Genomic DNA, 13,614 nt, shown 5'->3' on the forward strand with positions numbered 1-13,614 from the left:
TGTTCGTCGCGCATCATTACAGCCAGCCCGGCCCAGGCTTCGGGGATGAGTTTCCTGCTTTCCTCGCCTGGCCCCAGATCTGTGCCAGCCAGCGCTGCTTGCGTTAATGTCTACGTCGAGCCTCCTCTGGGCCCTCCTGGGTGCCCCTGCCCCTCACGGGGAAGCACCCGGGTGCGTGGGTGTGCGCTAACAGTTACCCGGACTGGCCGGCCACTGTAGAGGCATAATTTGGGGACGGGCCTTCACACATGAAGACCTAGTCCCCGCACTCGGGAAGCTTAGGCCAGCAGGGACAACGTGGTCAGTCTAGGCCACGAGGCAAAGGAGTGGCTCACGGACCATGAGCCCGGCGCTCAGAGCCCTGTGGCTGCAGCCACTGAGGAAGGCTTCCTGAAGACAGAAATGAGCAGACCTGAAGGGACACGCGGTAGGGCCAACGGCAAAGAGAAGGGAAGACGGTATTTCTGGGCAGAAGGGAAGGCACTGGCAAAACGTGGGCAGGCTGAAAACTGCAAAGCTTACCAGACCGGGAAGTGCTCCCAACTGGCTAGAGTTAGGGGTTCAGGTAAGGGAAGGGTTGAAAATAATGAGACTCCAAGTTGGTTTGGGATCAAGTGATGGTATCCGAGGATCCTGCTAGAAGGCCGCAGCCAGCTGTTCACGTGAGAGGGGGTACGGGCTCCTTCGGGGATAATGACATTGGATCGAAGCAAAGCACCCAGGTCCGATATGGCTTGCTAACAGTCATTAGCACGCAAGCCACCTGGGGGCATTGGGGGGGCACTACAGCTGAGGTGGAAGCACGTAGAGGAAATGACCGGGGCTCCCCAGAAAGGTAGGCGGCAGGGCTAGTGGGTTAAGACCTTCCCTTTGCAAGAGTAGGAACCACTGCGCTGTCAGTTCCCCCTCATTAAGCCACCAACGTGCCACGATCCAGTTTCGTGGGTCAGCTGGGCCTTTGCCAAGACTGCAAACGTGGCTGGAGGCAGCAGGCCTGGTAAGGAGGAACCTGAGGATTTAGCTAGGGAAGCTCATAGTACCCTGGGCCCACACCCAATCCCTTAGACTTGCGGTTAGGCTTCAGTTCGCAGCCACGAAAAGATGAAGCATCTGCGAAATAACGGGAGGATGGAAGGAAGGAAGAAGGACAGAAGGTATCAGTGATGTCCAGTGATGCTAGATTAGTATCGATGTTTGTGGCAGGCCGAGCAAGATGTCCACCCTCGAATCCCCAGAACTCGTGAATAGGCTAACCTTCCATGGCAAAAACGTGGCTGAGAAGCAAACCTTAAAATAAGATTCTCTTGGATTATCCAGGTGGGCCCAATGGCCTCACAAGGGTCCTTAAAAGTGAAAGAAAGGGAGGAGGAGGGAGAGGGAGGGTGAGAGAGAGAGAGAGAGAGAGAGGGAGATGTTGCTGGCTTGAAGGATGGAAGGGGGCCACAAACCAAAGAATGCAGGTGACCTCTAGATGTTGGACAAGACGAGGAAACGGATCCCCAAACCCCAGGGCCTCCAGAGAGAAACACAGCCCTGCCCACACCTCGACTTCAGTCCAGTGTGGTCCGCGTCTGACTGCTGACCTCCCAAGCTGTAAGATGACCCATCTGTGTTGTTTTAAGTCACTAAGCTTGTGGTAATTTGTTAGGGCAGCAGTAGGAAATGCATACAATGTTGACCCCAGTCTGCATCCCGGCTATCTCCCAGGAGTGGGGAGGCTGCCGAAGTGCTTACAGGCAGTCACAAAATTCCTAGACAAGCCCAGAATGGAGAGTGCTCTTGCAGACACACTCTGGAGCACTTCCGAGGTCTGGGGTCTTGGACGAAAGACCTGAGGGCCGGTTCTACGCGAGGCACAGGTTGTCAATGAACAGACCCCGTTAATAAGCAAATCGCAGAAAACATTTTATTTTTTTTGTCTTAGTAACAACTACATTGGCTCAGCGCGGCTTTATTCAATCTCAAGAGCAGCTGAATTCCTGAAATATGCTTGTCTTTTATGTCTAGGTAAATTTCGCAGGTTCCACCTGCCGGCAGCCCTGGTCTTGGAGTGCTGCCTTTAAAACTGGTTCACCTCCCAGCATCCTTCTCCTTCTCTCCACCTGCCCCTCTTGAAAACACAGTTTGTGTCTGCATTGTGTTCTACGTGTTAGAACTATGTTAAAACTAACTGATACCCAGAGTGGATCCAAAGGGCTTGTGAGTACCGTCAAGGGCACAAAATCGCTTAGCAACAGAATCCTTTCTTAAGAACAATCATCATTAACAGTATGAGGCTATAAAGAAACAGTTTAAATCCTATTATTCCTAATATTCATCGCTTATCAGAAACAGAGATATTTTTCTGAAACTTCTTAGCGGGCGGGGGGGCTCAGCCCACAGAAATACACCCCCAGATAACCTCAACGATCCTGCCTTTGCTTATCAACATAATCCTTGCTCAGCTGCCTCATCACATCCCCATGGCTTATCCCATCCGTCTCATGCTTAATCGTTCTATAATTCTCCTGCACATACTTAGCAAAGGGCCTCACATGGGGTGCAATGGGGGTTCCATCCTTGCGAGTTAGCGGCAGCATGACCAGAGGCCCCTTGCAGTTGGCACAGATAAAGTGATCGGTGTTCAAGGATCTGGTATAGCGGCCGACCCTAATGAGGAAAGAGACACCACACAGCAAAGAGATCAGTCACTGTACCTCAGCGTGCTCTCGGAGCTGCTGGCCTTGGGCCCAAAGCAAGACTCTCTGGCCGGCTCCAAGTAGGAGAGCATGGAGAAAGAAGACGTGGAAAGGAGCAGAGAAGGTTTACTCCTCACGTCGGCCAGCCATGGACTTACTCACAAAATCACAAAGGGCCATTGGGCTGGAGGCCGTAACAGAAAAGTAACCGAAGAAAGTCGGAGGCGGAGGGTCTTACCTGGTTTTGCACTGAGTACACTCATAATGGATCCTGTAGTTAATCTTGTAATTATGGCAACGAGTGACCATGGGCAGCTCCGGGTGCACCATATTCGATTTCTTGGCATAATACTTCCATGCATCACCATGAGAATCACGGATGCCGTCGAGAAGCCAGGAGGCTGCGTGGCAGATCTCATGGATCAAAGTATCCCGGAGACGGTCTTGGAAGAGGGATGGAAAGAAATCATGAGCACCTGAACCGATTCCCTCCGGTCTGCCACTCAACCACCCCCAGACTCTCGCCCCCGCCACACACCAGCCCCAGGTGGCTTAGCCGGAAGCGGCATGGTGGCGCGCTGGAGACTGAATGGAGATGAAGAGTGAGGTGACAGGGCCCCACACCTGGGCGGAGGCAAAGGACCGAGGACAGGAGGGTCATTTGGAAGATTTGGTGATTGGCTAGCTTTTGGGGGGGGACCTTGAACCTCAGTTACCGGGTGAATGCAGACATTGCCACCAGCAACAGGGAGCTACCTGCTGAGAGACAGTTAGCCTAACGGAAAGACGGCCACGCTGGATTCTCGGGGCTGGAGAGACATCTGATAATCATGTCCTCTGAGCAGAGGCGCCTGGGTGGCTCAGTCGGTCTCTTGATTTTGGCTCAGGTCTCGATCTCGGGGTCATGAGATCGAGCCCCACGTCGGGCTCTGTGCTCGGCGTGGTCTGCTTCAGATTCTCTCTCTCCCTCTCCCCCTGCTCGTGCTCTCTCTCTCTCTCTCTAAAAGAAATAAATCACTCTCTCTAAAAGAAATAAATAAATGCTTTCCAAAAATTCTAAAAAAAAAAAAAAGATCATGTCCCCCGAGCAAGGCGCAGAAGGCCTATCTACCCAGGAAGGACAGGTAAAGCTGTGGCAGAGGCTGCCGGGAAATAGCAGTCCCTACGAGTCACCACACAAGGAAAGGGCACAGGAGGGAAGCTGCCGTCACCTGCAGAGTCGCAGACTTTCAGCGAAATCTCGATCTTCGCGTAACGCTGCTTCTTCGGGTAACGGGTCTCGCCGGTGGTGCATAAGCCAGCAGTTCTCAGCATCTTTTTATTCCAGCCGATATCTATTTTCTCCGGCAGCTGAGGACAAAACAGCCAGCAGAGTGAGTCAGCAAGCAGCTTCAAGGAGACCAAAGACTGCTCACTCAAGAGCTCTGCAGGGGTGCCCGCGTGGCTCCATCCGTTGGGCGTCTGCCTTCGGCTCGGGTCGTGATCCCGGGGTCCTGGGATCGAGCCCCGCATCGGGCTCCCTGCTCGGTGGGGAGTCCACTTCTCCCTCAGCCCCTCCCCCTGCTCGTGCTCGCTCTCTCTCAAATAAATATATAAAACCTTAAGAAAAGAGTTCTGCAAATCTAAACATTCTGGGGAGAATAAAAGCCAGGCTGAAGCCCAGGCGAAAACAACACACAGGCCATCAGGATACAAGGGAGATGGATGAGGGTGCACGCATGCAGGACCCAAGTCAGGGGCAGCCAAGGAGAGAGGTGCAGGCCTGCTGAGGTGGGAGCTGGAGCCTCCTCCTCCCCCCTCCCCCTGAGCATAAGAGCGTGGAGGTGCAATTGCACGTGCACCTCAGTCCCCTCATCAGCCATGTGATGTAACACCAACTGTCATGAGGAGTGACATCCCCAAAGGCTGGGGAACCTCAGAAAGATCTAAGAACTTTCCCTGCAGAAGGTTGTGTCAGCGGAAATAATAGAGTCTGAAAACCCCAAGAACCGCCGAGGCTCTGTTCTAGGCACTTTACGTGTATTACCTTCCCTAAGCCTAACAATGATTCTGTGGGGGCGCCTGGGTGGCTCAGGCGGTTAAGCGTTTGCCTTCGGCTCGGGTCATGATCCCGGGGTCCTGGGATCAAGCCCCGTGTCGGGCTCCCTGCTCCGCGGGGAGCCTGCTTCTCCCTCTCCCTCTGCCCCTCACCCTGCTTGTGCTCTTTCTCTCTGACAAATAAATAAAATCTTAAAAAAAAAAAAAAACAATAATTCTATGAAGTAGTGGGTACTATTATCGTTCCCATTTTGCAGATGAGGAAACTGAGGCAGAGAGGGGCCAAGTAACTTGTCCAGGCTCACAGAGCTCCTTCCCATTATTCTTCAACATAAAGCCTCTCTTTCCAGATAGTCAAGGATCAACACATGCCCTCTCCACGCCCGCCCATTGCTGCTCTCTCTGCCTACCATCCCTCAAGAGCCAGAAGTCTTACTCCCTGCAGGCAACCTTATTTCCTGACCACTCAGGCTCTCAGTGGTTTTTTTCTGCCTCTGCTGATCTCCTGTGCTGGTAACAGTCTGTACCATAGATGATTACCCACAAACATGCTCTATTTCTTTCACCTACGCATGCATCACCTCTCCATCTAAACTGACACTTCTCCAGAGCAGGAAATACACAGCTAACACATCCGCACACCTCACAGGACCCAAGAGTGCCAGACATACAGCAGGTCCTCATCCAATGCTTATTCGTCGACGGTACCTTTTTATCAAACACCGAGCTGTTAAACAGGGCGTAGATTTTCTGAACCAGGCTGTCCTTATTTTGCTTGAATTTCCTTCCAGAATACTGCTTTGCGTTTTCCAGGTCATGCAGGAAACATCCAGGTATTTTGCACATCACTTTCCTGCAAAGGTAAGTTCAGCTGAGTTACGTGCAGCTATGGAGGAAGAGGTAAGAGAAATGCACACACACGGGTCATATCCAGAGAGACTCAGAAAACGTGCTGGTCCCTCTTCCTTCCAGCTCCTTGTAGAAGAGCATTCCCCAAAGTTCCATGCATAGCCTTTTTCTTTTCGCTATTTGCCTTCTCAGAGATATGAAGCCTGTGGCTTCAACCTCAGCAGGAGTGATCCCACTCCTGTATCCGCAGTCTCGATCTCTCTCCCGGGGGATCCGGGTCCGAGCTGCCAACTGATTAACCTGAGTACGACCTCCATTCAGTTTGTTTAGTTATCGGACTTCTGTTATACCGGGCTGAAAACCTCAGAGACATCTTAAAGTCCATTTTCTCCCTCGCCCCATATTCAAACAGGCTCAAAGACGGCGATCTCCTTCACATCTCTTCCAGCCAGCCCTCCTTCGCACCCCACAGTCACCAGCCTAGTTCAAGTTCATCTCCTCCCCTCGAGGCCTTGCTGCTACGGCATTCCCCTGTGTTCCTTCCCTCCAGGCCCTTTTTCTTTCTTTCTCCCCCACCCCACACTTCCGATTCATTTTCCTAGGTCACATCCCAATTCCGTCCCTCCCTGGCTTGGCACTGTGTGGCCTGGCCATTCAAGGCCCAGGTCAATCGGGCCCCAACCTCTGTCTCCAGGTACCATTTCCACTGCGGCCAAGGTGGGCAAGTTAAACGTTCTCTGGACAGAACTGTGATTCTCTGCAGTCCGTTCGTGCCTGGGCACAACCGATTTGCCCCTGAGCCCTAGAATGACCACGTCTCCAGGTCTCCTGAGAACCACCATCCGTGTAGCGCTTTCTCCTTTGCAGAGAACTTCTTGTTGCACTATCCTGTTTAATCCTCACAACCCCCCTCCAAAGAAGCGATTACTCTTCTCACGATCTCCACTTGGCTAGATGAGGAAACCAGAGGTCCGAGGTTAGGCGACTTCCCCAAAGTTCACAGAGACCCTGGATCTTTGGACCCAAATCTCGGGGTCTTCCCATTAGACCCCTACTGCTGCCCCATCTTTCAAGGCCTAATTCCACTGCACAAAGGACAGTGCTAAGCACACGGAGGACTCACGCTTGTAATAATAATTCATTTCACCCTTTTATCCTGGCTACAACCACCCACAGGTCCCAAGAGATGAGCCTACTGAGCTGGAAAGATAAAAACAGGAGCAAACACACATAAGCTGAGTTTCTGACTTCACAGAACTCCTGAGATGGGGATTTTGCCGGGACACTCATGAACCCCGAAGTCACAAAATAAGCCATCAGTGAGGGGGCTGGGGTGGGGAGAGGAAATCAGAACAAAACCAGGCCAAGGCAGCTAAAGTTAGGGTCCTCACCCCTAGAGCCTCAGACTGGTGACTAACACGGTCTGCCTCAAATTACTTCATTCTGAAAGCAAATTTGCATCCAAAAAGGTAGCGGATGAAAACCCAAACCATCTGCAGACCTCAGCAGAGAAGGGGGACCCCCCCCCCTCGTTTGCACTTATGTCAAGCAGGCCCTGTGGCTTGGCCCGCCTTCCCCTCGATGTCTGTGCCACTTCGCTTGCAGGCGGAGCATCTCCACATCAGAGGAACAAGCAAGACCCCAAATGGGTACATCAAACACCATGACCAGTGAGCAGCCTACACAGGAACAAGGCGAAGCACAACAGGAAGCCCACAGACTGCCACAGGAAGCGCCAAGGCAACTGTGCGGAGTCCAGACACATTAGCCCCCTTTGGATGATGCGGAGGACGACGACACACGGGGCGGCTCATGGGCCTTCTTCTGTCACACCACAGCAAAGCGACCTGGGAGCTACCCAAGACACCGAGGCAAAGGCAGGAACCCAGAGAAGACCCTTGGCTGACCGGGGATCCACCTGCGAGAGAACACACTGAACTACGTGAGCTACCTCACCGAGCCAACCTCAGCTCAGGTTCGAGGGGTTCTGTTGCCCCCGTGCCTGACACATCGTTCTTCTGCTCCCCTTAAGGTGCATTTATTGCTCCGAAGTACAGGTAAAAAAAAAACCAACCAAACAAACCCAAACAGACAGTCCTTCAAATACGTTCCTTGTCTTGTAAGATAATTCTGATGTAAGTATATATTACTCCTGAATGCAAGGAAGAATGAAGAAAATTATGCCCTACTACATCGTCTTTTTTTTTTTTTTTAAAGATTTTATTTATTTATTTGAGAGAGAGAGAGTGAGAGACCGAGAGCATGAGAGGGAGGAGGGTCAGAGGGAGAAGCAGACTCCCCGCCGAGCAGGGAGCCCGATGCGGGACTCGATCCCGGGACTCCAGGATCATGACCTGAGCCGAAGGCAGTCGCTTAACCAACTGAGCCACCCAGGCGCCCCTACATCGTCTTTTTAAGCGGAAAGGTCAGAACTTCCTGCAATCTGAATGAAAACAAGCGTCAGTTTTTGGCGTCCTTTAAAGAATGGACATGTCTTTTGTCTAAATGACCTGCTGTCCTCAGGATCAATTCCATGTAGCTAAATATAAAATAAAGGAACCACGAGCCATCTATTTCACGCTAATGTTTAAGCTTTTGAAATGTGCAAGAACATCTACAAGCTGTAGGAGTAACTGGATGCAGCCAAAGCACCGCAAAAACCTGGAAGACCATCTTGACTGCCCTCCCCCCAGTTCCAACGGATGGGGACGTGTCCGCCCCGCCCTCAATCTCCGCTGGGATTGCTTTGGTTTCGTGCCAACTGTTGGCAACAAGGCAGATCTGAGTTTAAGGACCAAGGAAAGGCCAGAGCCGACGTGGGGGCCAAAGGGCTCCGGCCAGCCTGGGGAAGCGCGGGGATTGCGGTGGGCTGCTGTGGGGTGCCCACGCAGGGCTCTGCTGAGGCGGAGGGAGGTGGGGAGCAGTGGGGTGCCTCCTCCTCCTCCCTCTCCAACTTATGCCCTCCCAAGTCGGGGGTGGAAGCCTTCTCCCCCTCCCCCACCGGACTCCTTCATGCCCTTGAAGACCCTCCCACATGCCCCGTGGGCCGCTTAACACGGACGGGACAACGGTACCATCAATTCCCGTGCAGTTGAACACGGACAGCACGTACCCGGTCTTGCATTTTTCAATTTTCCCCGCACCGGGCTTCTTCTTTGAAGGCGCACGCCTTTTGGAGACTCTCACAGCTGAAAAGAGAATAGTTTGTTTGGACCCTGAAAATTGGGCCCACCCAGCAACTGGCAGAAAGGTGCACCCAGGAGGAGCCCCCACAGCCACACCCAGAGCACCATCTAGAAAAGGTAACTGCCTGTCTAAAGCCTGCAAACTCTCCATCGGTCCATGAGACAGAGTCTCCCTACGTGAATCCCAGGGCTGCCAGCAGAATAAGCTGGGTAGGAGTCTGTCATAGGTACAAGGACTATATAACGAGGTTATGTGAGCCTGCCGCTAGAGGTTAGATTGTGGGGGCAACTGAGGCACGGGCGGCATAAGGAACGGTGTGGCAAAGCTCACACACTAGCTCTAAGGAAGTGGCTCAGGGGCGCCTGGGGGGCCCAGTCGGTTAAGCGTCTGCCTTCGGCTTGGGTCGTGATCCCGAGGTCCTGGGATCGAGCCCCGCATCGGGCTCCCTGCTCATCTGGGGAGTCTGCTTCTCCCTCTGCCTCTGCTGCTGCTGTCTCTCCCTCACCCTCTCTCCCTCCCAAACAAATTAAATCTTTAAAAAAAAATAAGAAGGAAGTGGCTCAGATCCTAGGCAGGACCTTCACTCGATATACACGCCCAGTCTATCCATCTTTGCTTAGCCTCCATATACTGCTCACTCCTCTAGTCAGAGACTTCCGTAACAGTAGTGTCATCCATTGACTTATTGAAAAACAAGAAGTATTAAACATCTACTATGTGCCGGATACCAGGCTAGACCCTGGGAGAGACTTAAAAATGAAGAGTCCTCCCATCAAGAGGCTCATTGTCCACTGGGGGGGGGGGGCGGGGTGCAGATTCAGAAACATATTGTCAGACAGCTGGGTAAGTGCTTTAGCAGAGACGGGGTCTGAGAATTACGAGGACCCAGGAGGGAGGAGCGTCTCTTGACGTCCGGCTTCCCACAGGAACCGACAACTGGGCTGGGTCCCAAGAAGAACAGGATCTCCTCAGGACAAAAAGCACAGAGAGAAAGCATGCCAGGACGAGGGAAGTGCGACTCCTAAGACACGGGTGTTCCTTCCCCATTTCCAGAAAGATCATTTTCCCTGGGATGGCTGTCTCCCTTAGCCACTAGGAAGCTGCTGAGATGGCCCGAGGTCGGTAGGCAGGACAGGCCGACCTGACCAGACAGACATGTCCAGGGCAAAGGGCGAGGCAGGCGTGGCTGGCACGCGGGGTGGGCGGGGCGGATTCAGGAGGTCGGGCCTACCTGATATGTCCGGCTTACTGGGTGTCACACATGCGTTCTTGGTCTTCCTCTTCCTCTTCTGTGGTTGTTCCACCACAGGTGCAGGCTCTTCATCGGCAATCTCCACTGCAGCCTCAGTGCCGTTCGCAGGCTGGCCGACATTTTCACCAAGATTCGGCTCACCAACGTCGTGAGATGAATTGCGCTGGGAGACACTGAAGACCTCCATCTCTTTTTCCTTTGGGGCAGTTGGGCCCTGATCACACGAATCCTCGTCTATTATGAGCACAGGGCCCTCAAAATCACTATCATCGTCAGTGATAAGTATTGGAGGCTCCTTGGTAGGAGGCTGCTCCTCAGTATTGGATAACACATCCAGAATCTCATCTGAAATTCAAGAGACACAACCACACATAAATATACTCCCTCCGCCCACCCCATACACTCAACTTCAGATTACTGAGCACAAATTAAACAAGCTGGAAATGGTGACATCACGAATCACAGTTGGGAATCAGTTATTTTATTGTTGAGAAGGCTGCTATAAACATTGGGGTGCACGTACCCCTTTGAATCCGTATTTTTGTATCCTTTGGGTAAATACCATAGCTGAGTCATGGGGCAGGCCTATTTTTAACTTTTTGAGGAACCTCCATACTGTTCTCTGACGTGGATGGAGTTAGAGCGTATCATGCTAAGTGAAACAAGTCAGTCAGAGAAAGAAATATACCATATGATTTCACTCACATGAGGAATTAAAGAAAGAACACAGATGAACAAATGGGAAGGGGAAAAAGAAAAAAAAGGAGAGAGGGAAACAAACCGTAAGAGACTCTTAAGGATAGAGAACAAACTGAGGATTGATGGAGGGAGGTGCGTGGGGGGATGGGTATTACGGAGGGCACTTGTTGGGATGAGCACTGGGTGCTGTATGTAAGTGATGAATCACTCAATTCTACTCCTGAAACCAATAGTGCACTGTATGTTAACTAACTAAAATTTAAAATAAGAAAATAAAAATAGGGGCGCCTGGGAGGCTTAGTCAGTTACGAGTCTGCCTTCGGCTCAGGTCATGATCCCGGGGTCCCGCGATCGAGTCCTGCATTGGGCTCCCTGCTCATCGGGGAGCCTGCTTCTTCCTCTGCCTGCCGCTCCCCCTGCTCGTGCTCTCTCTCTCGCTCTCTCAAATAAAATCTTCTTTAAAAAATTTTAAAAATTAAAATTAAAAGAAGAATCAATTATTTCAGATTGTTTTCGCTCCATAACTTTTTTACTTTACTGAGAGCAGTAACAGATAAAATAGCAATCCAAGCCCAGTGGCAATTTTCAAATCACATTCTCTAAGTCGCACACTGCAGGTGCTCAGTAGTTCCCAAACACAGCTCTGCAGACTTGTATGTTTTCTCTGGTCCACAGAAAAATAAATCAGAAAAATAATGTGGTTTTTTTTTTTCCCCCTATCAAGTTCAATCTCTATAATTTAAAGGACTGTCCTTTATTTTGAGAGTATATCCTCCCTAAACTTTTGGTTTCTTTACCTTATGAAATTATGGCGATAGCACATGTTAGGTAGAATTTATTCCCATCGTTAGACAAATGAAAAAGTGGCAACTCTATGATAGCGACCAAAATTTAATTTTCTAACTAGTCCACAAATGCAAAGCTCTCAGAGCCACTGATGTAAGCGTGAGGAGGTCAGTCCTCATGCCAGCACTGAGAAGCCTTGGGAACATTTGGAATGTTTGCCAAGGGTCCCTTCACCTAGAAATGAGGCGTGGCATATCTACCACCACACACGCTCTCTGGAGTCTGTTCAGAGCTCACCTTCCAGGTTCCTTGGGTTCTGGTTGTAAAAAAATATATAAACCGGGGCACCTGGGTGGCTCAGTCGGTTAAGCCGCTGCCTTTGGCTCAGGTCATGATCCCAGGGTCCTGGGATTGAGCCCCGCATCGGGCTCCCTGCTCGGCGGGGAGCCTGCTTCTCCCTCTGCCTGCCTCTCCCCCTGCTTGTGTTCTCTCTCTCTGACAAATAAATAAATAAAATCTTTAAAAATATATATACAAACCATGGCACAGGCAAGATGTGACAATATATTTACGGTGCAAAAAGTCTTTATCCTGCACTTGCAGATTTGGGATCACACACTTTGAGAGTCTCATCTATCACTTCATTATCAAAGAACTTCGGATATGCAATAAAGAAAGAGAAAGGAGTGCGTGTTGCTATGGTAAAAAGTCATCCTTCCTAGAAATTTTAAAGATTTCTCAACTGAAGTTGAAATTTTAAAAAGAGAGGGGGAGGGGGAGGGGCCCACTGCTTATAATCTACAAAAGAACAATGACTATACATTGACAAAGGTTAGAAGTGACCTCAGAAGTGTTGTGTTCAAGCCCTTTTTCTGTAACATCACCTCAATTCATGACAAGAAGGAAAGAAGTGGCATGTGGAGAACAGTAGGGAGACCTACAAAGACAGTCCTACTGGAGCATTCTCCAGCTCTCCTTTACGGGGATAAACGCCCACAGGTAAGAGTCCACCAGTCAGAAAGGTAAGAGCAGCCGCAGGTCAAAGTTCCTCCTCAAAAAAAATAAGGATTTTCTGATGAAACGAGTCAGCAAGTGGTCACCTATGGTGATGAACTGCTTTCCGGCTGTCTCTCATGCCCTACTCTATTTTTTTCTTAAGATTTTATTTATTTATTTATTTATTTAACAGAGAGAGAGAGAGAGAGAGAGAGAGAGTACTCGCAGGGGAAGTGGCAGGCAGAGGGAGAAGCAGGCTCCCCACTCAGCAAGGAGCGTGATGTGAGACTCGATCCCAGGACCCTGGGACCATGACCTGATCCGAAGGCAGACGCTTTACCAACTGAGCCACCCAGGCGTCCCGTCTCATGCCCTACTCTAAAGCTACCTCTCTTAGGGCTCCCTTTGGCCCCTTACAGTGGCTCGTCACGTCATGCCCCCTACTCTGCACCTGGACCTCTGTCCTACTCAGGCACATCCACTCCGAGCTAGAGAGGAGAGGAAAAATCAAAGAGAGGGGACAGGTAGTGAAACAGCAGACTAGGGTTCCAAGCCACCTCTCCTTTCCGTGCTCTGATAATCCAGGTTAGCCAGGAATCTGGCCAATGGTAGCTCTTTGGTAGTTACTAAAGAAGTCACCAGTACCTTCAAGGTGCTGATACCTTAGTGAAAGGCCTAGGTATCATGCCCTATATCTGGTACTAAGCGAACAAGGATCAAAAAAGTACCATCCCTGAGGGTTAAGAAGCTCCTAGTCTTCGGGCGCCTGGGTGGCTCAATGGGTGAAGCATCCGACTCTTGATTTTGGCTCAGGTCATGATCTCAGGGGTTGTGAGATCGAGCCCCGCATCAGGCTCCACACTAGCGAGGAGTCTGCTTGTCCCTCTCCCTCTGCTCCTCCCCTGCTCTCGCTCTCTCTCAAATAATTAAATAAATAAAATCTTAAAAAAAAAAAAGAAGAAGAAGAAGCTCCTAGTCTTCCTACGTTTCACCCCCACTGAACAGGTTCTGAACTACGAGTATAGCTCCATGCCTCTGGAAAGGTTTTTAAAAGAGCCTCTGAAGCCAAAGGTGCAAAGATCAGCTGTGGGCGATGGGCTCTGAGAAGAACAGAAATCTCTAGAAAATAGG

At 50.9% G+C, this 13,614-nt stretch overlaps 1 protein-coding gene across 1 annotated transcript; it reads right to left on the reverse strand.

The window, feature by feature from the left end:
- Window positions 1-1,899: 1,899 nt before the first annotated feature.
- GCNA (germ cell nuclear acidic peptidase) lies at window positions 1,900-10,574 on the reverse strand. The gene is made up of 6 exons (XM_081808671.1): window positions 9,982-10,574; window positions 8,677-8,752; window positions 5,424-5,568; window positions 3,890-4,028; window positions 2,917-3,121; window positions 1,900-2,649 (listed from the first exon to the last, which is right to left on the reverse strand). Exons 1-6 carry the CDS (start codon window positions 10,187-10,189, stop codon window positions 2,403-2,405), a joined length of 1,020 nt encoding a protein of 339 aa, XP_081664797.1. The 5' UTR covers window positions 10,190-10,574; the 3' UTR covers window positions 1,900-2,402.
- Between the last annotated feature and the right edge of the window lie 3,040 nt (window positions 10,575-13,614).

This window comes from Leptonychotes weddellii, chromosome X (assembly GCF_054177405.1).
Source record: "Leptonychotes weddellii isolate Sample4059 chromosome X, ASM5417740v2, whole genome shotgun sequence".
In the NCBI taxonomy this organism is placed as follows: Eukaryota; Metazoa; Chordata; class Mammalia; order Carnivora; family Phocidae; genus Leptonychotes; species Leptonychotes weddellii.

Bases quoted from the DNA above. Each gene is read 5' to 3' on its own strand.
- GCNA (XM_081808671.1), bottom strand. From the start codon at position 10,189: ATGGAGGTCTTCAGTGTCTCCCAGCGCAATTCATCTCACGACGTTGGT. The intron at 4,029-5,423 runs GTACCGTCGACG...TTTTGTCCTCAG, and splicing joins GCTCGGTGTTTGATAAAAAG to CTGCCGGAGAAAATAGATAT. The intron at 2,650-2,916 runs GTAAGACCCTCC...TTTCCTCATTAG, and splicing joins TGTACTCAGTGCAAAACCAG to GGTCGGCCGCTATACCAGAT.